At 47.5% G+C, this 20,658-nt stretch overlaps 1 protein-coding gene across 1 annotated transcript; it reads right to left on the reverse strand.

Moving 5' to 3' along the window:
- Positions 1-2,149: 2,149 nt before the first annotated feature.
- Positions 2,150-2,392, reverse strand: LOC114697617 (40S ribosomal protein S2-like). The gene has a single exon (XM_037198824.1). The coding sequence runs from the start codon at positions 2,390-2,392 to the stop codon at positions 2,150-2,152; it is 243 nt and encodes an 80-aa protein (XP_037054719.1).
- Positions 2,393-20,658: the final 18,266 nt, after the last annotated feature.

A 20,658-nucleotide genomic window follows, 5' to 3' on the forward strand; every position in this document is an offset into this window, starting at 1 on the left:
GACTAAGACAGCATTCTGGAGGCTGGAAGTCAGCATCAAGATGTCAGAAGTGGGCACTAGGAAGGTAGGTCAATGCCATAGCAAGCATGTGAATCTGGGTTCAAGGACCTGGGTTTCATCTCCAGAATTCACATAAAAAAGCTGGTCAGAGGGTCTGGAGAGATGGTTCAGCAGTTAAGAGCACTGGCTGCTCTTCCAAAGGAACTGGGTTCCATTATTCCCAGCACTTGGGAGGAAGAGGCAGGAGGATCTCTATGAGGTTGAGGCCAGCCTGGCACACATGGATTGCTCTGGGCAAGCCAGGGCTGCATAGTGAGACCTTGTCTCAAAACAAGACAAAACAAAACAAAAAGTAATTGTGAAAAAGTAAAATGTAGAATGACAGGAAGACAATACCAACTTCTGGCCTCCATGCACATGTGCAAACACATACACCTGCACATATGTACAAGTACACACACGTGTACATATGAATATCACACACACACACACACACACACACACACACACACACACACACACACACCAAAATGAAGAAGGAGAGGAGGAAAAGGAGGAATTTAATAGGGTTTAAAGTACAGCTCAGTGATAGAGTTTGGACAGTAGCATGAATAAAGCCCTGGATTCAATCCTTACCACCAAAAAAAGCCCAATAAATTGACAGTAAGTAGCAATGGATGAAGTCGAGATAAGGGCTGGAGCTGCAGCTCCGTCGGTCGGGAACTACTCGTCTAGCACGCTTGAGTGCAGGGCCAGATCTCTCCCACTGCAAAACAAAACAAAAGAGGAGATGCAATTATAGTGAATTCATGTGTGCATTTAAATATTCAGCAGATTTCTTTGCATATGAATAGGAGGCGCTGACAGTCCTGGGAGAAGGAGGAGCAGAGTTCCCAGAAAGGTAGGAAAAGGGTTTGAGCACTTTCTACAGATTTCCTCCAACAGGTCCTCCCTCCCCCCCAGGAGGTGTGAACTGCCCCAAAGCATGAGGGCGGCAAAGCATGTGGAGACAGCGGAATCAGTGTGTGTAGTTGTGGGGAGTATAAAATGGTGGAGGATCTGTGGAACACAGGGATCCAGGCAGAAAGGACCAATGGGTCATGATTTCCCTTGGAGGAGACATCCCAGTCCATCCAACTTATGGAACAGAGAGTGGAAGGGTGGGTGCCGGGGGCTGGGGAGGAGGTGGAGTTGGTGCTTAACATAGGGGAAGAGTTTAGTTTGGCCTGAACCCAAAGCTGTGGAGGTGGATAGTGGTGATGTACAGCAGCACGGACGCACTTAAATGCACACAACTGTGCACTGAAATTGGCCTCCTTGACAAAACGGATACATATCACTCACCACACACACACACACACACACACACACACACACACACACACACACACACCCCTATACAAATATTGTCTTCTAAAGCTGGGAATGGGGATGCTTACCTATTATTCCAGCTTTGAGAGATGGAGGCAGGAGGATGGCGAATTCCTTGTAGCCTGGATTAGATAGGGAAATTCTGTTTAAAAAAAAAAAGTCTTCTAAAGGAAATTTTACGAGAGAGTGATGAGACAGAAACAGACAGACACAGAGACACAGACAGGTTTTTAAGAATCAGTGCTTTCTGAAGATGGAATGTACCAATGACAGAAGTTCCGCCCGGGGCTGGCTACTAGGAAAACATGCCCTTCTCTGGCTTTACCACAACCAGGGTAAAAGCTGACCATACCCAGAAACCCAGGCACCTTCCTTCACACTTCTAGTCTCCACCTCTCCTCTTCCTGGTCACTTCCGCTGCAGACTTCCACAAAACCCTGTATGGCAAGGCCTGTGGTCCACAAGACTTTCACCACGTCTGTCTGCCTTGCTGCTTCCGAGCGTCAGTTGATTCTCTATGGGACTGTGTCCTCACCCTGACTACAAGTCCCTTACAGGTCAAGTTGTGTACTGTGCCCACATCTATAGTCCCAACTACTCCAAAGACTGAGTCAGGAGGCCACACAAACAGGAGTTAGAGGCTAGACAACCTGGGAGCACATAAAAACAAACAAACAAACGGGGAGAGGTTCCTTCAAGATAAAAATGGAATCTTTGCTTTTATTTATTTATTTATTTAACAGACTTAATTCACTTTATTTTTCTTGTGTGAAAACCCTCATGTGGTAGCCGCGGCTGCAGCCTGGGTCCTCTGAATGGAGACTCTGGCGTGGGTTTTCACAAGATGGTCAGTGAATTCCTGATGAGGAGACTTGGTGAACACAGTCTCTTTCCAGAGGTCAGGGGTCAGATAGCTGCTGTAGGTCTTAGAGATGGTATCATAGGTAGCCTTGGCAAAGGTGCCCAGGGTGGCAGTGCAGCCCCTGGCTGACGTGTAGCAATCATCAGTACCGGCCATCATGACCACGTTCTCGGGCACAGGAGCAGAGACGATGCCAGTGTCTCTGGGGGCAGGGATGAGACGCACCAACACAGAGCTACAGAGGCCTGTCACTTTGCACGGGACAGTGTGGGGCTTGCCAATCTTGTCCCCCCCCCCCCCCCCAGCCTTTCCACACAGGGACAATGGACAGCTTGGCCAAGGTGCTGGCCCCTTGGATGGCAGTGGCTACTTCCTTGGAGCACTTCACACCAAGACCAACATGACTCTTGAACCTGGTCCGCTGGCCAGCCTGAGTCTGCTTCTGCACTGGCAAGATCTTTAGAACCTCATCCTTTAGGGATGCACCCAAGAAAAAGTCAATAATCTAAAATTCCTTAATGGAGAGGGAGAACAGGTAGATCTCCTCCAGGGACTTAATCTTCATGTCCTTAACCAGGTGGCCCGCTTGGTGACTGGGATCCACTCCTTGTTTTTGGCTTTACCTCCATGAGCCCGGCTTCCTCGACCACAACCACAGCCCCTAAAACCAGGGTGGAATCCTTGCCACGGCCTCCTAATCTTGGGTCCCGTGTCCTCCGGGCCCTGCTGCTTGCACTGGTTTGATGTTTTCCCAATGGTGAAGAAGTTGTTTGTTTGTTTATTTGTTTGTTTGCTTGTTTCTCCCGAGACAGGGTCTCTCTGTGTAACAGCCCTGGCTGTCCTGGATCTCACTCTGTAGCCCAGGCTGGCCTCGAACTCACAGAGATCCACCTGCTTCTGCCTCCCGAGTGCTGGGATTAAAAGCATGAGCCATCTCACCCCACTAAAGCTGATTCTTAACCCTTTAAGCTCAGCACTTTGGGAATCTGAGACAGGAGAACTGAGTTTGAGGTGGGCCCGGGCTACATAGAAACACCCGTGGAAAAAGGAAGGGAAGGAAGAAAAACCACTAAAAAGGACTTCCTTTTAGTTTTTAGAGATGCTGTTTGAAATATGGAAGAGAGGAAGGAAGATGGGGGGGGTGAAGAGGAAGAGGAGAAGGAGAAAGGGAAACAGAGAAAAGAAACGGAGGAAACACGGGTTCTTAGCTGCTCTGGATCGCTCTAGTTTATGTTAGTATCTGGGTATATAGCAAGAGTATATACTATACCAGTATACAGCCAGACAGTGGAAGAGACGATCCAGGCAGCCAGGGAGAGGGAGGGAGGGAATGGGAGGAGAAAGAGAGGGAGAGGAGAGAGAGAGAGAGAGAGAGAGAGAGAGAGAGAGAGAGAGAGAGAGAGAGAGAGAGCCAGAGATCACTGGTTAACAGAATGCAGGTTAGATCATCCATGTGATTTAGTGCTAAGACTCACTGAAACCCTAGTTGGGAGTGTAAACACAAGAGGATAACCCAAGGTGGTTGGTTCTCTCTGTCTATCATGTAGATTCTGGGAATCCGACTCAGGTCATCAGACTTGGTGACAAGCACTCTTACCCACTGAGCTGGCCCATTTACTTTACTATTAATAGTTTTATGTAACTGTGTGGTTTTTGCCTGTATGCGTTTGGGTGCACTCCTTGCATGCCTGGTGCCCGTGGAGGCCCGAAAGGGTTGCTGTTGGATTCCCTGGAATTGGAATCACAGATGGCTGTGAGCTGGGTGAGCGCTGGGAACGAAGCCCAAGTCCTTTCTAGCGCTCTCCAGCCCCCATTTGCTGTGTTTGAGAGAGTCTCATTTATGCAGTGCAAGCTAGTCTGGAACTGGTGATCTTCCTGCCTCTACATCCTGAGTGCTTGGATTACAGATGTGTACCACCACACGTGGCTTTTTATAGTCCCCCATGCCCTACCATCCAGTTCTAGAAACCAAATCCAAGGCCTTGAGCATGCTAGACTAGTACTCTATTGTTGAGCTGCACCCCTAGCCTTTGATTGTTGGGAACAGTTTTGCTACGTAGCCCAAGCTGCCCTTGAATTTGTTATGTAGTCTAGGCTAGCCTTAAACTCATTATGTAGTGAGTTTGAACTTGTGGCAATCTTCCTGCCCCATCCTCTTGATTGCAGGGATTACAGGCCTACACTCTGAATCCTACCTATTTAAGAATTTTTTTACAGAGACATGAAGTGTCCTTCATTGTATTTAACACCCTCTTTCCAGACTTTGCCGTCAGTCACCCTGTCTATAGTCAGTCTGGCTCTGGAGCTCTCATATACTTGCAGCCTTTGGCTTAGGCAGGCTATGGCTTGGCCGCTTTGGAGAATTAAGAAAGGCAATCAATGGTGGCGCACGCCTTTAATCCCAGCACTGGGGAGGCAGAGGCAGGCGGATCTCTGTGAGTTCGAGGCCAGCCTGGTCTACAGAGTGAGTTCCAGGACAGCCAGAGTTACACAGAGAAACCCTGTCTGGGGTTGTGGGGAGGAGAAAGAAAGAAGAAAAGGGGAGTTAAATCCTGCGTGCACCAGACAGCAGCATTGCCTGCCTCTGAAACAGCTTATGTGGAGTGTACAGGGAGCCACTCTGCAGAGAGAAACACAAAAGCTTGTCTGCCAGGAGATATTTATCAAGAAACAGCTCAACCAAGAGGCAGTGGGCTTCGAGAGCCGTTTCTGGAGGATGGTTTGTTTCCCCAGCAGACCAGGACAGGCACCTATCACAGACACACCTCAGCGCCTTTCCTCCTCCAGCGGTACCTAGGACGCAATGGCAGCAACAGCTTTAAGTCTGTTTCCCTGGTGCACTGGTCCTTGCCAGACTGCTTTTCCAGCATCTGCAGCAGCGGCGCTGAAGAATGCTATTTGGTTGCTATCGAGGCTCTTGACCTCAGGGTGCAGGCATGCAGCAATTTAGTGCTTCCAGCCAGGGGTGGGGGTGGGGGTGGGGTGGGGGGTGGAACGTGTGTGTGTGTGTGTGTGTGTGTGTGTGTGTGTGTGTGTGTGTGTGTGTGTAGGGGGTGATCTCCACTGCCGGGCTTGAGAGGGTGCTTCCTGCCGTCCCTGGCTCCCAGGTGACTGCTTCGCTCAGCTGCACATTGCGCCACCACCCCTGTTTCATTTATCATCCTTTCCCTCTGACGCCAGCTTCTGATTAGAGGGCTAGAAAATAAGCCCTGAGAGAGAACTAATTACTTAAGTGGGGGACAGAGCGGCAGGCCAAGGAATGGCTTGGTAACAGCTTCCTCGTGCCACTAGGGTTATTACCGCAGGCTGAGGTGACCAGCAGTGTCTTGGGTCAGGTTCCCTGGGAACAAAGCCCCAGACAGGGATTCTAGGGCGGCTGATTCGTTGGGGGTGGGGACCTCAGAAGGGAAAGATAAGCATGGGCAGAAGCCAGTCAGCAGGAGAAAGATGCTCATGGAAAGCTAGATTCTTCGAACATTAGCCTCACCTGAGTGTCTTGGGGCTGTTCTAAAGCATGAATGGTAACACTTCTCACTGTCTCTATGCGTGGCACAAAAGAGCTAGGCCTTTAAACCCCCAAATGGATCAGTCATTGATTAATGATCTCTCATGGGGACCAAGGGACACATCAGCTCCAAGTTCTCCTTTCTGGGTGCGGCTGTTCTCCTAGGCAGGGAGTGATCTTGCTTAAATAAAGAAAGCTTAAGCTAAGAGTCACTGTGGAGATGAGGCAGTAGTGGCCCAGGCTCCGGGGTACCTGGGTGGCTATCAACAGCATTCATGAAGGAAAGGACTGGCTTCCGAAGCAGCAGCTGGGCCGGTGTGGCCGTGCACGCCTGCAATCTTAGCACTTGCTAAGAAGAGGTAGGAGGATCTCAAGTTCATAGGCAACCCGGACGCCGAAGTGAGACCCTACCTCAGTCAACAGGGGCCGAGGTATAACTCAGTGGCAGAGCATTCAGTTAGCCTGTGTCAGGCCCTCGGTTCCATACCCAGTATCACAAAGGAAGAGAAGGGCTTAGAGAGATGGCATGGCTGGTATAGTGCTTGCCGCACAGACATGAGGCCCAGTTGCAGATCCCCAACACTCACTTACGAAGTCAGGCACGAACTGTGCCCTTCTAACCTCAGCATTGGAGACTCGAAAAGGGTAGGCTCGCAAGCCATTGGCTCCGCAGCCTAGCTGAATCAGCAAACTCCAAGGTCAGGGAGAGACCCTGTCTCAAAAAAATAAGGTGAATGGGCCAACAAGATGGTTCCATGGGTAAAGGCGGCTTGCCACTGGGCCCGATGACCTGAATTGGATCCTACAGACTCATATAATCGAAGGAGAAACCTACTCCCGGGTTGTTCTCTGACTGCCCCAGCAATATTGTGACACATTCAAGCCCACATACTTATAGTTAATAAATGAGTAAATCAATAGTTTAAAATCTTTAAAATGATAAGGTAAAGAGGGATTGAGGAAGACATACATCAACCTTTGACCCCCACACACCCTTCTACACATGTGTGTAAACACCCACATACACACACACACACACACACCCAGGAAATGAACAAAATAGGAGTGCTCCAAGCAGAGTCTACGAGAAGTGTCTACTGGTGAGAGCCTGCCTGTTGCCATGGAAGATGAGTGGGAAGGGCTTCCATTCAGGTGGGGCTTTGTAAGCAGTCACGAGCAGGACGTTTGATGGGTGCCTTCCAAAATGACCCAATCTGAGAATCACTGGGGACCACAGCTTGTGACCCTACCACCAAATGCTAGTCTGGCAGACCACAGGGATTCCCTGGGAAGCTTCCAGAAGTAGGTTAGCTTTAATAACAGCAGCAGGGGAAGAGGTTACTCTGTCAAGTGCTATTCTGAGTGCTGAATGTCTCATTTAATCCTTAAAGCAATCCTCCAGTGAGGTGTCCCCATTTAATAGACAGAGAGACTGAGGCCCAGCAACGTTCATTAATTTGCTCATGTTGCACAGCTAGGAATAGCTGTGAGTGTCCATACACACATGAAAAAATAAGTGTAGCAAATAATGCTATCAGGGCCAGAGAGATGGCTTAGTGGTTAGGAGCACTAATTATTCTTCCAGAGGGTGTGGATTCAATTCCCAGCACCCACAGGATGGCTCACAACTATCTGTAACTCCAGTTCCAGGGATCTGACCTTGTCCTCTGGTTTCTGTGGGCACAGACAAACATGCAGGCTGATTACCCATACACATACAATAAAACAACAACAACAATAATACATTAAAAGATATTGTCGCTGGAGCTGTGGTGGTGCACGCCTTTAATCCCAGCACTTGGGAGGCAGAGGCAGGTGAATCTCTATGAGTTCAAGGCCAGTCTGGTCTACAAGGAGAGTTCCAGGACAGCCAGAGTTACAGAGAAACCCTGCCTCAAAAAACCAAAATAAATAAACAAACAAATAAATAAATAATGAATCGCTGTGTATACCATGTTGTAGTTGGCTTTTATTTCTCTTTGGCTCTTTGGGGGGGCCTGCCACCCAGTTCCCAAATAAATACACATAGAGGCTTATTCTTCCTTATAAATGCCTGGCCTTAGCTTGGTTTGTTTCTAGCCAGCTTTCCTTAACTTAAGTTATCCCCTTTACCTTTTGCCTCTGGGCTTTTTCCTTTTCTTACTTCTGTGTTGAGGCATTATTTTTATTTTATGTGTCAGATCTTGGAGTTACAGACAGTTGTGATCTGCCACGTGAGTGCTGGGAACTGAACCCAGGTCCTCTGGAAGAACAGTCAGTGCTCTTACCTGCTGAGCCATCTCTCCAGCCCCCTTTTCTTACTTCTGTATATCTTACTTTCACTCTTACTCTGTGGCTGGCTGGGTGACTGGGTGGCTGGCCCCTAGCATCTTCCTCTCCTTGTTCTCTTCTTGCTCCTTAATCTTTTCCCCCAGATTTCTCCTTCTATTTATCCTCTCTGCCTGCCAGCCCCGCCTATCCTTTCTCCTGCCCTGCTATTGGCCATTCAGCTCTTTATTAGACCATCAGGTATTTTAGACAAACAAAGTAATACAGCTTCACAGAGTTAAATAAATGCAACATAAAAGAATGCAACACATCTTTGCATCATTAAACAAATATTCTATAGCATAAGCAAATGTAACACGTCTTAAAATAATATTCTACAACACCATGTATTCACATATATAGCTGAGAACTCTTCACATGTTGCTGAGTTACAGACGGTTGTGAGTCATCATGTGGGTGCTGGGAATCGAACCCAGGTCCTCTGGAAGAGCAGCCAGTGCTGAACTGCTGAGCCATCTCTCCTGCCCTGCCTCAGTATTTTTTGACTTTACTAAACCCGGAGTGCTGAATTCAGATTTTCCTGGGCTAGTGATAGGGGGTTCTATCCTGTCCTGTGATGCTGAGCAGCATCTGTGGGCTGTGGCCCCACAGTCAGTCCCATGATGCCAACTGAGGGGCAATAACCAATATTTTACGGCACGCTGTGTCACTGTGACACTGTTCCAGGCTGTGGGCAGGGTAGAGGAAATGTGTTTTCCAATTACCATACTTCTAACTTGTGATGGGTTTATTGGAATAGAAACAATGGAACACCTGTATGCAGCTGTATCTTATGAATATATAAACATTAGACAAAAATCTCATAGGCCAAACAAGTTCTTTTTTTTTTCTAGTTGTTTTTGTTTTGTTTTGTTTTGTTTTGTTTTTTCAAGACAGGGTTTTCCTGTGTAGCTCTGGCTGTTCTGAAATTTGCTTTCTAGACCAGGCTGGCCTCGAACTCACAGAGATCCACCTGCCTCTGCCTCCCAAGTGCTGGGATTAAAGGCGTGTGCCACCACCAGGTGCCAACAAGTTCTTAAGGGTGGAGCTCTCTAGAGAGGTAAGGTGGTAATGAAGAGGACTGGCTAAGACAGGCTTTCACTGTGTACTTAGCAAAAAACATTTTTTTACATTTGTCTATATCATATATGTGTATGTCTGTGCATGTGCCAAGGCGTAAGTGTGGGAGTCAGAAGACAACTTTTGGGAGTTGGTTCTCAACTTCCAACCTTGTGGATTCTGGGAACTAAACTCAGGTCATCAGGCTCAGCAACAAAGTCCTTTTATCTGCTAAGCTATCTTGCCTGCCCTCAATTTATTTATTTATTTATTTATTTATTTATTTATTTATTTATTTATTTATTTATTTATTTTTGGTTTTTCGAGGCAGGGTTTCTCTGTGTAGCTTTGTGCCTTTCCTGGAACTCACTTGGTAGTCCAGGCTGACCTCGAACTCACAGAGATCCACCTGCCTCTGCTTCCCGAGTGCTGGGATTAAAGGCGTGCACCACCACTGCCTGGCCCTCAATTTATTTTTTGAGAGAGCATTTTATGTAGCCTAGGCTAGCCTGGAACTGGTACATAGTCAAGGATGACCTTAAATTTCTAATTCCTCTGCCTCTACTCGCTCCATGCTAGGATTACAGGTGTAGGCTACCATACTTGCTTTCCTTGGTTCTAAGGCTAGAACCCAGGGTTTCATGCATGTCAGGCAGGCACTCTATCAACTGAGCCACATTCTCAGCCCTATGCATTCAACTATAACTTTTTATAAAGAGAATATTTTAAACTATCACATAAAGAAAAATTTTCTAATACAAAACAAAATGATTTCAAACAGACTCATCTTTAAAAGTTCCTAGCATACAGTAGGTGTACAATGAACAGGAACTATAAGAAATACTATTACCATCCACAAGCCATTTATAAAGTGCCTATTAGGTGCAGGTCTCATGGTTAGTCTCCATTGGGAGGCACAGAAATGCCAGGCCATGTCCTTGTTCTGAGAGAGACAGGTGGGGGGGGGTGCTGAGGGAGAGAGGGCAAGTGAGCACCAAATACCCCATGGTAGTGTTTACTTTGGATCTAATGAGTACTATAGACAATGGGGACTTCAAAGAGTTGAACTAGAGATCATTTCCAGCTGGCCTCTTTAGAGGAAATAGGGCTGGAGGGAGGCTTTGAAAAAAGGACAAGAATTCAGTAGGAAGATAAAGGGGGAAAGAGCATTGCTATAGCAGAAAAGAGCTTGGCTGGAAGAGCAGAGGGTCTTGCTAGACACGCGCACAGGAGACTGAGTGGACACGTGACCTGGGATGGTTGGGTTTGTGGAAATCAGTAAAGCGTGGCGGCGGCAGTAGCATAATCTTGGGCTCCAAACTTCCTAGTGGACAGAACCAGTTAGAAGCTATCACAAACATTCTTCCTTTCTTCACATTCTTGGGGGGACGGGTGGGGGCAGGTGGGGCATGCACATTCAAGCCAGCATAGAAATTAGAGGACAATTTGCAAAACCTCTCACCTTTTACTGTGTGGGGCTCGGGGACTGAACTCAGGCTGTCAGGCTTGGTGGCACGAGCCTTTACCCGCCGAGCTATCTCACTGCCTCATGGACTTTCTTAACAATGCTTTTTTTTTTTTTTTTTTTTTTTTTGCAAAGATCTATTTAATTTTATTTATTCATTTATTTTTGTTTGTTTGGTTTGGTTTTTTTTGAGACAGGGGTTCCCTATGTAGCCCTAGCTGTTCTGGATCTCGCTCTGTAGACCAGGCTGGCCTCGAACTCAGAGATCCACCTGCCTCTGCCTCCAGAGTGCAGAGATAAAGTTGTGCACCACCACCGTCCGGCTTAGTTTTATTTTTAATTCTGTGTATACACGCGTGTCTGTGTCAGAGGTATGTGTCCATACATTAGTGCAGTTTCTCAAGGGTGCTAGGAGCCAGTGGGACCGTGCGTGTTGTAAGGAAGTATGGTAATTCCTGGGATTGTGTGATACGCTGTGTTCACATAGGAGTGCTGCCCATGCTATCCACATTCCCAACGACTGATCTTGCTGAGTGGTCCACAAGGTGTAAATCCCCAGACTGGCCTCTGCCTGCCATGGCCAGGTGGCACAAGACGGTGTGGAGGAGATGTAAGCAGACAGTATGAAATGAAGTCAATTACTTGAGCTGGGCACCGAGGGTGGGGATAAATAGTGAAGAATTTCTCACAGGCCCTCGTTTGCCCTGCCATCAGCAAAGTGCCGTCCCATAGATGGGCCTAAAAACAAACAAACAAATAAAATGGCCCCTAGCAAAGGCCAGCCACATGCCAGAAAGAGAGATCCCACTTCCCCAAGCTGTTGCTTGACCACTGCCCATGCACCATGGCATGCACATGAGCTCAACACACAGAGACACATGCACAATCAACAAACAAATAAATAAGTGTCAGAAAAAACAGACCCCAAGATCATCCCGGCTCTGGGGCCTGGCTGTCTGCATACACAGTATATATGGAGATAACACTTTTTTAAAAAGTTACAACTTGATTAATTAACCACAAGGTCCCGGGAAATTGAGTTAAAGAAAAATTTGGATAATTGGACGAGCATATAATATCAAGAATGTTAAATACACAAGTCAGCTGAGCACGCAGAGTTTACGGCAATCTCTGATTAAAACGAAGTTTCTGATAATCAAAGTTTTAATGGCAGAGACTCATTTGAATTTCTTCTGTATAAAAGGGAGATTGGATAGTATGTGTGCAGAATATCTTGTGATATTTTTCCATTCTTCTTAGTTCTAGTTAGGGCACAGAAACGCTTTTTTTTTAGATATTTATCTCAGGAAAATAAAGGGGTGGGGGCTGCTCCCTTGGTTTGTCCCAGGCTAGCCAAAACAGGACTTGACACAGATGTGTTTACCAGATAGCTCTGCAAATTGGAGGAGAGGAAAAGCCTGCCTATTATCTAAGCCCTTTCAAAAATCAAAGCTATCCCAGGCGCACCAGAAGCCTAAACCAGCCAAGAGATAGGCCAAGTTTATAAACGTCCATAATATGTTTATTGCGAGGATGTCAATTACTCAATATCCGTGTCCTCTTGGGTCTGAGATCGGAATATTGCTACAAAAAGAAATCTGTGTTTTACTGCATTTACCCCATCATAATTCCAGATGTCTGCAAGATTCCAGTGCCAGGCATGGGGTAGGGAGGGAGACGACAAAGCTGTGGATAGTTCTGTCACACACATTCTAGTCCAACTGGGAGGTAGCAGTGGCGGCAGGGGTCGTGTGTCTCCTGTGTGGCTTGTTCTTCCTCCTCTTCTTCATGGTCACGAGCCGCCATGGCAGTCAGGGGAACTGGCTGTTCCCAGCTTCCAGCAGGCTTTCCTGTCTGCCTCTGGAAACCTGACACGTCACATCAGAGATGTATTTCTTAATGAAATGGCTGCAGTGTGCCTAATTTACGCCAGGACAGAAAACGCCGACAGGGCACAAAGGCCACTTGTTTCTGCTGCGGTAGGGAACACATATGGGCCACATCAGTCAGGAAAGAACGGGAGTCGCTTTGCAAGGTGGCCTGCTCCGAGAATTGCCTTCTTTCTCACTGGCTCCTCGAAAGTGAGAGAGAGATTTACTGTGTGCTTCCACGCCAGCCCCTTCAGCCCTGTTTATTGGAACATAAGCTTGTGCTTCTGCGAGCATTTCTCCAGGCCTGTTCGTGAGCAAGCGTGTAAGCAAAGCAGGTTGTGCCATGGCATTGTTAGTGGGATTTCGTCTCTCCTTTCCCCCAGGCTCTTCTGGCTAACACTGTCCAACACGGCACCCTATTAAACAGGGGCAGACTATTCTCTTCGCATGTGTTGAAGAAGGAAGGGGGGGCGGGGGGCTGCAGACTTGGCCTCCAGGACACTGTTCAGCCACCGGGATAGGCTTTGCCTGCCGGCTGACTAAGTGTGAGCCAAGCGGTATGTAACCCAAGGCTGGGGGTGGCATGGCCAAGGAGGTCAGGGCTGGTCTTGATCATCGATGTGCTCTTCAAATTTGGGGCTTTGGCCTCTGTTCAACACAGGGGAAAGACATCTGTCATGGCCAGTAGCTCAGAGAGTGAGGTCAAGAGAAGATTCTTCACTGATCTTTATGCCAAAAAGTCTCTGAAGTACGGAACATACACCTCACCAGTACATAAAACATTTCTTTAAATTTTGTGGCAGGTTCTCTTGCAGTCCAGGCTAGCCTCGGACTTAATGTGTTATAGAAGATGACCTTGAACTTCTGATCCTCCTGCCTCCTTATCCCAAGGGTTGAGGTTCCAGGTGAGTCACCACCCCAAGTCTGTAGAGTGCTAAGGATTACACCAGGTCTTTGTGCATGCTAAGAAAGCACTCTATCAACTGAGCTGCATGTGCTGCCCCACGAAATAATCCTCTGGAGATAATGCGAACTATCCTACACACACACACGTGAGAGAAAGGGGGGAGGGAGGTGTGGAGGGGCTACCCACCACCCCCACATTTCCCCAGAGTACTCTTGAGTAGGAGCAGCAAGAAATATTAGTTAAAGGACAGAAGGGAGAGAAACAGAAAATACAGGATAGCCACTAGAGGGTCTGGATCCTAATCCATCCAGCCTTGACTGCCTGTGCCAGAGGATATTGAAAGGAATGCCAAGGGGTGGAGCAAAAGACCTCCCCCCAGCAGAGCCAAGTGCAGACCATCTCAGACACCTGCACTCAGGCCCGTGGTCCAATCATCCTCTCTATGCAGACCTGCTGGGTAAAGCCTGAAAATGGGCTCCCACGGGGAGGGAGAGGGGCGGGGGGGGAGAGAGAGGGAGAGAGGAGAGAGAGAGAGAGAGAGAGAGAGAGAGAGAGAGAGAGATGCTCCAGTCCTACCCCTGATGGGTAGCTCACACTATGTCACCGGGATTAAGACTTTAAAGAAGAAATGGAGTTAAAACATTAAATAGGCTGAGCCCACATCCAGTCTGACTGGTGTCCTTATCGTAAGGGGAAAGGTGGACACAGATGTGCATAGAGAGAAGAGAAGGCAGTTAGAGACAGGAGGATGGAGCCATCTACAAGCCAAGGAGAGGCCTAGGACAGACCTTCTCTCTGAGCCGCTGTAAGAAACCAACCTTCAGCCAAGCTGTGTACTTCGTCCCAGGAGCGCTACTGAACTAATGCAGTGGAAAGAGAAGGTCCCCACTTCAGAACTCTCGTCTGTATTACTGTGCTCAGCTGACTTATGGAACCAGATGTTTTACTCAGCTGGGAGAGAATGCCACCCTTTGTCCTGTGGCTCTGTGGTGACCTCACTCTGGGTAGGAATTACCACCCCACCCCCTCAACGCAGTTGGCCTTGATAATGTGTCTTGTGGAACACTGGCAGACTTGGCTTATTGAGCAGGTATTAAAAAATCTCTCTCTCTCTCTCTCTCTCTCTCTCTCTCTCTCTCTCTCTCTGTGTGTGTGTGTGTGTGTGTGTGTGTGTGTGTGCATATGTGTGTACATGAGCACGGGCACCCTAGGAGGCCAGAAGAGGGTATCAGATGCCCTGGAGCTGCAGTTAAAGGGTGGTTGTGAGACTGTAGACATGGGTGCTGGGAACTAAGCTGAACAGGGTCCCCTTCCACAGCAGCGCTCTGGACCACTGAGCTGACACTCGAGCTGCAGGAGCAGGCAGAGGCATTTTAAGCACATGCTGTGGTATGATTTATCTTCTTGGGCATCAGGAGCTAAGCCTGCCACCCCACAGCCAGACATTGCCAAGCCTGGCCAAGATGAGCCAAATCACGGCCCTTCCTGAATGCAGCAAGGGCAGAAGGCGTCTGTAGTTGTGAGCATTTGAGCTTTAGTGTGTTTCTTATGAAGCATTATTAAAACTGCAGAAGCTGGGAGGTGGCAGTGCATGCTTTCAATCCCAGCACTTTGGGAGCAGAAGCAGGAAGATCTCTGAGTTCAAGGCCAGCCTGGTCTATAGAGTGAGTTCCAGGACAGCCAGGGCTACACAGAGAAACTCTGTCTTGGAAAACAAAACAAAACAAACAAATAAATAAAAAATAACCCCCCCAAAGGAACTGCAAACTACTATGTCATCAATCCGAACCATGCAAATGCCTCTGGTCCCTTATTGAAGCTGAATGCCAGCACTCAGCATCTAGTGTGGCCGATGAGGAATCCTGTTAAGGCCCTTGCCCAAGTTCTGGTATTGATAGAATCTCCTCTCACGATTTTTCCACGTTCAGCAAATGGCTGCTTCCAGTACTATGTTGAGTAGATTTGTAGGTGATAACTTCTAACTAAACTAATCCTCACAAAATGGGCCAAGGGCCTTACCAGAGTTCTCCAGAAACATGGCAGAAGCAGGGGTGCCAAGAAAGGCAAGAGAGACACAGGCAGCAGACCCAGTTTCAGTCACCTGAGAGCTCCATCAAGTCACACTCGTGAACCGCAAGGGCTGTTACCAGCTGTGACAAGGTGTACATGTTAAACTTTTTCTCAAAAATTGATTTATTTTATGTATATGGGAGTTTGGTCTTACATGTATTTTTGGGCACCATGTGACTGCCTGGTCCTCAAGGGGGCCAGAAAATGGAGTGAGATCCCCTAGGACTGGAGTTACAGTTGTGAGCCGCTCTGTGGGTGCTGGGAACCTAATCTTGGTCCTCAGGAAGAGCAGCCAGTGCCTTTCATTGTTGAGCAACCTATTGCAAATTAATAAGACCAACCTCTATTGTTAACAAAGAGCACACCTTTAACCCCAGCACTCGGGAGGCAGAGGCAGCAGATCTCCAAATTTGACGAGGCCAGCCTATTCTACAGAGTGAGTTCTAGGACAGTCACTACAGAGAGACCCTGTCTTAAAACAAACAACGAACACGTGTTTTCCTGCATGCTATAGCAGAAGACATCCATTGCTGTAATCCAAATACTTTTTGTTATGAAGTAATCCTTTTGTACACTGTAAAGATGTGTCTCTGCCTAGGTGCCTTCTGACTGGTTTAATAAAGAGCGGAATGGCCAATAGCCAGGCAGGAGAGAATAGGAGGGGTTTCTGGGGAGAGAGGGGAACTCTGGGAAGAAGAGCGGCAGAGACACGGAGGGAGTCAGACATACAGAATGGAAGAGAGGTAAAAAGCCACGTGGCAGAATGTAGATTAATAAAAGCAAGTTAATTAAGTTATAAGAGCTAGTTGGGAACAAGCCTAAGCTAAAAAGCCAAGCTTTCATAATTAATAAGTCTCTGTGTCATTATTTGTTGGCTGGCGGTCCAAGGAAAATCTGCCGAGAAAGTTTGACTGCAACTTTTCATATATAGTATGAATAAATAGAATACTCTCCAATAGCTGAGGAATAAGGCTCCAGGACCTCTTGTAGACACCAAAATCCCTGGATGCTTAAGTCCCTTGTATAAAGTGTGTCATGTTTCCATGGCACCTTTACACAGTCTCCATCTATTCAAAGTTCCTCTAGGATACTTGCCGCACCTAAAACAATGAAAATAATATGTAAAAGGTTGTTATACTATGTTCTTTAGAGAATGATGGCAAGAAAAAAAATCTCTATATGTTGAGTATGGGCGCTTTTTTTTTTTTTTTTACTCAATCTATTTTATCCAAGGTTGCTTGATTGAATCCATAAATATATAGTCCATTGCAAGAAGGACTGACAGTACACGTGTAGCAAAGAGGGTGTAAGACTACTTTGCTGTTGGGGTGGAGAACATTTGAAGGTGAGGTCACCATGCCAAGCGGATGCAGTAACTTGTCTGAACTGTTGTCTTGAGGAAGTATTACAGTTACGAAAGACTCATCCCCTAGAAGCACACTGTGAGGAGCCACAGGCTCTTTGGTGTCTTTTGTCTTCAAGCTGCTCCTAAAGTTTGAGGGGAGAAATGATGTCATAGGAAAAGTAAGGACACGTGTTAGTGGGAAGCTTAAAAAGTACCCTATGGAGCCGGGAGTAAGGCACAGGGGGGTGGTGGAGGCACCCCCGGGGCCCACACAGAGGGAGCGAAGGTGCTGCTCTCTGTCCGGAGGCTTCAGAAAGTTCTAAAAATAGCATGCCATTTCCGTTTCCTGATACAGGAGCCCAGCAGCACGGTGGAGCCTGTGGGCCACATCCCAGTCTGAGCCCGAAGCTGCTCTCTGCACCGCTTCCTTATCGTCTGTTGGAGAGTCCTGCTCCCGACACCAGACACTCAGTGGCCAGGCTATGACCACCTGGCTTCAAGGAATCCTGACCACTCCTTGCACTCTGGGAAAGATAGTTTCCTCCCTAGAGCAGAGTCTGGATGCTTGTGGTGGACTCATAGCCTGCCAGGCACATGTATTGTCCTCTTTTGAGGATCTGGGCCACCACCCAAGGAGGTCAGGCAGAACCTATGCAGGGAATAAGGTGCAGTCCTGTGACGCTGGTCCTTTCCTCCAGGATTTTCCAGTGCTGCTCAAGTGTTGGGCAACTGTGTCATTCAAAGATGGAGGGAGCGCCCTGGTCAACCCTGATATGCAGTGTGAAGAATCATCACATTCATAGGGAGCCTCCCATGTAGCTGTATTTTTTTAATCTTTTTTACTCTTTGCAAGGGCCTGCCATCCAGCTCCCAAATAACTAAATGGAGGCTTATTCTCTCTCTCTCTCTCTCTCTCTCTCTCTCTCTCTCTCTCTCTCTTTTCTCTCTCTCTCTCTCTCTCTCTCTCTCTCTCTCTCTCTCTCTCTCTCTCTTTTATAAATGCCCACCCTTAGCTTGGCTTATTTCTAGCCAGCTTTTATTAAGTTCAATTATCCCATCTATCTTTTGCCTCTGGGCTTTTATCTTTCTCTATACCTTTCTTTACTTCTTATTCCGTGGCTTGAGGTATAGCTGAGTGGCTGGCCCCTGGAGTCCTCCTCTCCTTGCTCCTCAATCTCCTCTTCCCAGATTTCTCCTCCGATTTATTCTCTCTGGCTGCCACCCCCACCTATCCTTTCTCCTGCCTAGTTATTGACCATTCAGCTCTTTATTAGACCAATCGGGTATTTTAGACAGGCACAGTAACATAGCTTCACAGAGTTAAACAAATGCAACATAAAAGAATGTAGCACATCTTTGCATCATTAAACAAATGTTCCAGAGCATAAAAGAATGTAACACATCTTTAACTAATATTCCACAACACTCCCATACCTGGGAATTCCTGCAGAGGAACTGAGCAGAGAGGATGAGAAGGATTGGACCAGTCAGGGCTCACACACTGAGCATTGTTCATGAGTTTTATGGAGCAAGGGACTGGTGTACAAGTAACTCCTTCCCCAACCACAGAGGATCCAAGAGCAGGAGTTAGCAGATCTAAGTCACCAGCCTGCCCTTCCTGGAGAGTTGAGAGAGGCCTCCGGTGCTCTGGCCCAGGTCTGTGATGACTGTGGCTGGGCAGGGCTGCAGTGAGAAGAAGGGATGCAGACAGAGTGGAAGAGAGCCAGGGCAAGCTGGCATCTTCTGTGCACACTATCTCTAACTGTGAGACCGACTCAAAACACTCCCGGCAACCTGATTGACCTCTGCACCGGGAGATTCAACCTGAGAGACACAGACAGAGGAGGCTGGAGGATTACAGGGTACTGCATTCTCCACCACAGGTATCATATGCACATAGAGTCCAAACGTGGACATTGAGTATCCTGCCTTATTCCCTTGAGACAGGGTCTCTCACTAAACCTGGAGCTAGGCTGGTTGGTGGCCAGAAAGTGCCATCTCTCCCCCCTACCACAGTGCTGGGGTTACTGGCACACATGGCTACACATGAATTTTTACCAAGGTTCTGGGGATTTGAACTCAGGTTCTCAACTTGTACAGCAAGTTCTCCTCTCTAAGCCATCTCCCCAGCCTGAGACTGCATTCTCCAAAGAAGTTCCTTGTTTTTGAACTGAATTTTGTCATCCCCAAATTCCTTGTTGGTGATCGGAGCCTGCACTGACAATGTGCCTGACTGCGTTTGAAAATGGAGACTACAAGGCCATAAGTGCAGTTCAGTCTGGCTGTGAAGCTGGAGACCTATAGCTGTGGGACTGTTGACCTTGTTAAAAAGAGAGGACTGACCTTGGTGGGCATTTCTATGATCCCAGCTCTTGAGAGGTAGAAGTAGGAAGATAAAGAGTTGGTTATCCTTGGCAACATAGGGAGCTCAAGGCCAGCCTGGACTATGTGTGACTCTATCTCAAAACAAAACGAAAACCAAAGGGAATGCACACCACAGGGGTGATGGGGGAAAGGCCAAGAGAGGGCACAGGAAGAAGGCTGCCAACTGTCTGCAAGGCAGAAGCAGAGACCTCACAGACGCCATCGCCGCCAGCACCTTGGACTTGCGGCCTTTAGAACTGTGGGACAGAAGTTGATTAAGCAACCCCATCCTATCACAGAACCTCCAGCCAACAAAGAGGATCACCACACTATCTCCCCTCCCACAGGTTCTGACGATGCGATGATAAACCACGGACAATACCACTTCCAGTGGTGAGCTCTACATCCACCGCACTTGAACCTGGTCCAGCTTCATGACTGCCCCAGTCAATACTAGAGGTGAAGGAAGCTATGTGGCTTTTTAAAAAGATTTTTGTTATTATTACTAGTTTTGAGATCAGGACTCTATATAGTCCTGGCTTTCCTGAAGCTCCCTACGGAGATCGGGTTTCCTCAAATTCACAGAGATCCTCCTGCCTCTGCCTCCCAAGTGCTAAGATTAAAAGCATGTGCTGCCTGCCGCACATGGCTAGCCCCATCATTTTAAATTTCATCTCTCTGGGTGTGTGGACATAAAATGTGTGGCAGTCAAAAAACAACCTGTGGAAGCTGGTTCTCTTTCCTTCCACCAAGCGGGGCCTGGAGAATCAGACTTGGCATCAGGTGCCCCCCTGCCCACTGAACTATTTCACTGGTCCATGAGCCCCCTCTTTTTAAAGCTACCCCCCCCGAGATGCCTTATAGAAGGCACAGAGGCTTTGCCCAGGCTGGGAGCAAACTAAAGCACATTGGGAATAATTGATGTGTTTCCAGACATGGTTTGGACGGGTGGTTTATTATGTAGCAATACAGAGTAGAGTAAAGGTCCCTAGAACAAATTCATCCAGGAGACGATCTGGATAGAAATAAAGATGTCAGAATAGACAGGCTTACCTGGTCCATGGGAGCTTTTGCTTGTTGTAGCCATCAAATTGGGTAACACCCAGACACCAGTGTCCAGGCCAACAAATGAGCATTTCTCCAATGGTCACACCCACATTGACAATTTCTATTCTTCGGGTGCAGGGAAATCTTCCTGAAAAGATTCCTTTCTTTCTTTCTTTCTTTCTTTCTTTCTTTCTTTCTTTCTTTCTTTCTTTCTTTCTTTCTTTCTTTCTTTCTTTCTTTCTTTCTTTCATGTTGATCAACCTTCAGACAGAGTTGAAAGAGGGTATGCAAGCAGAGAGAAAATGGTGGAATGGGGAGGTTGAGCTGGAGGCTAGAATAATTAAAGGTTAAATTCCACGTTTGCATTTGGTATTTATAGAATTTTCCATGCTTGGCATGAGGGTTTTAAAACCAGGCTGCACAGGGAAGCTCTTTCAGCCCTGAAAGGAGGAAAAGGGATTTTTGCACCAGATACTGAACCTGCC

Source organism: Peromyscus leucopus, chromosome X, assembly GCF_004664715.2.
Source record: "Peromyscus leucopus breed LL Stock chromosome X, UCI_PerLeu_2.1, whole genome shotgun sequence".
In the NCBI taxonomy this organism is placed as follows: Eukaryota; Metazoa; Chordata; class Mammalia; order Rodentia; family Cricetidae; genus Peromyscus; species Peromyscus leucopus.

Bases quoted from the DNA above. Each gene is read 5' to 3' on its own strand.
- LOC114697617 (XM_037198824.1), bottom strand. From the start codon at position 2,392: ATGATGGCCGGTACTGATGATTGCTACACGTCAGCCAGGGGCTGCACT.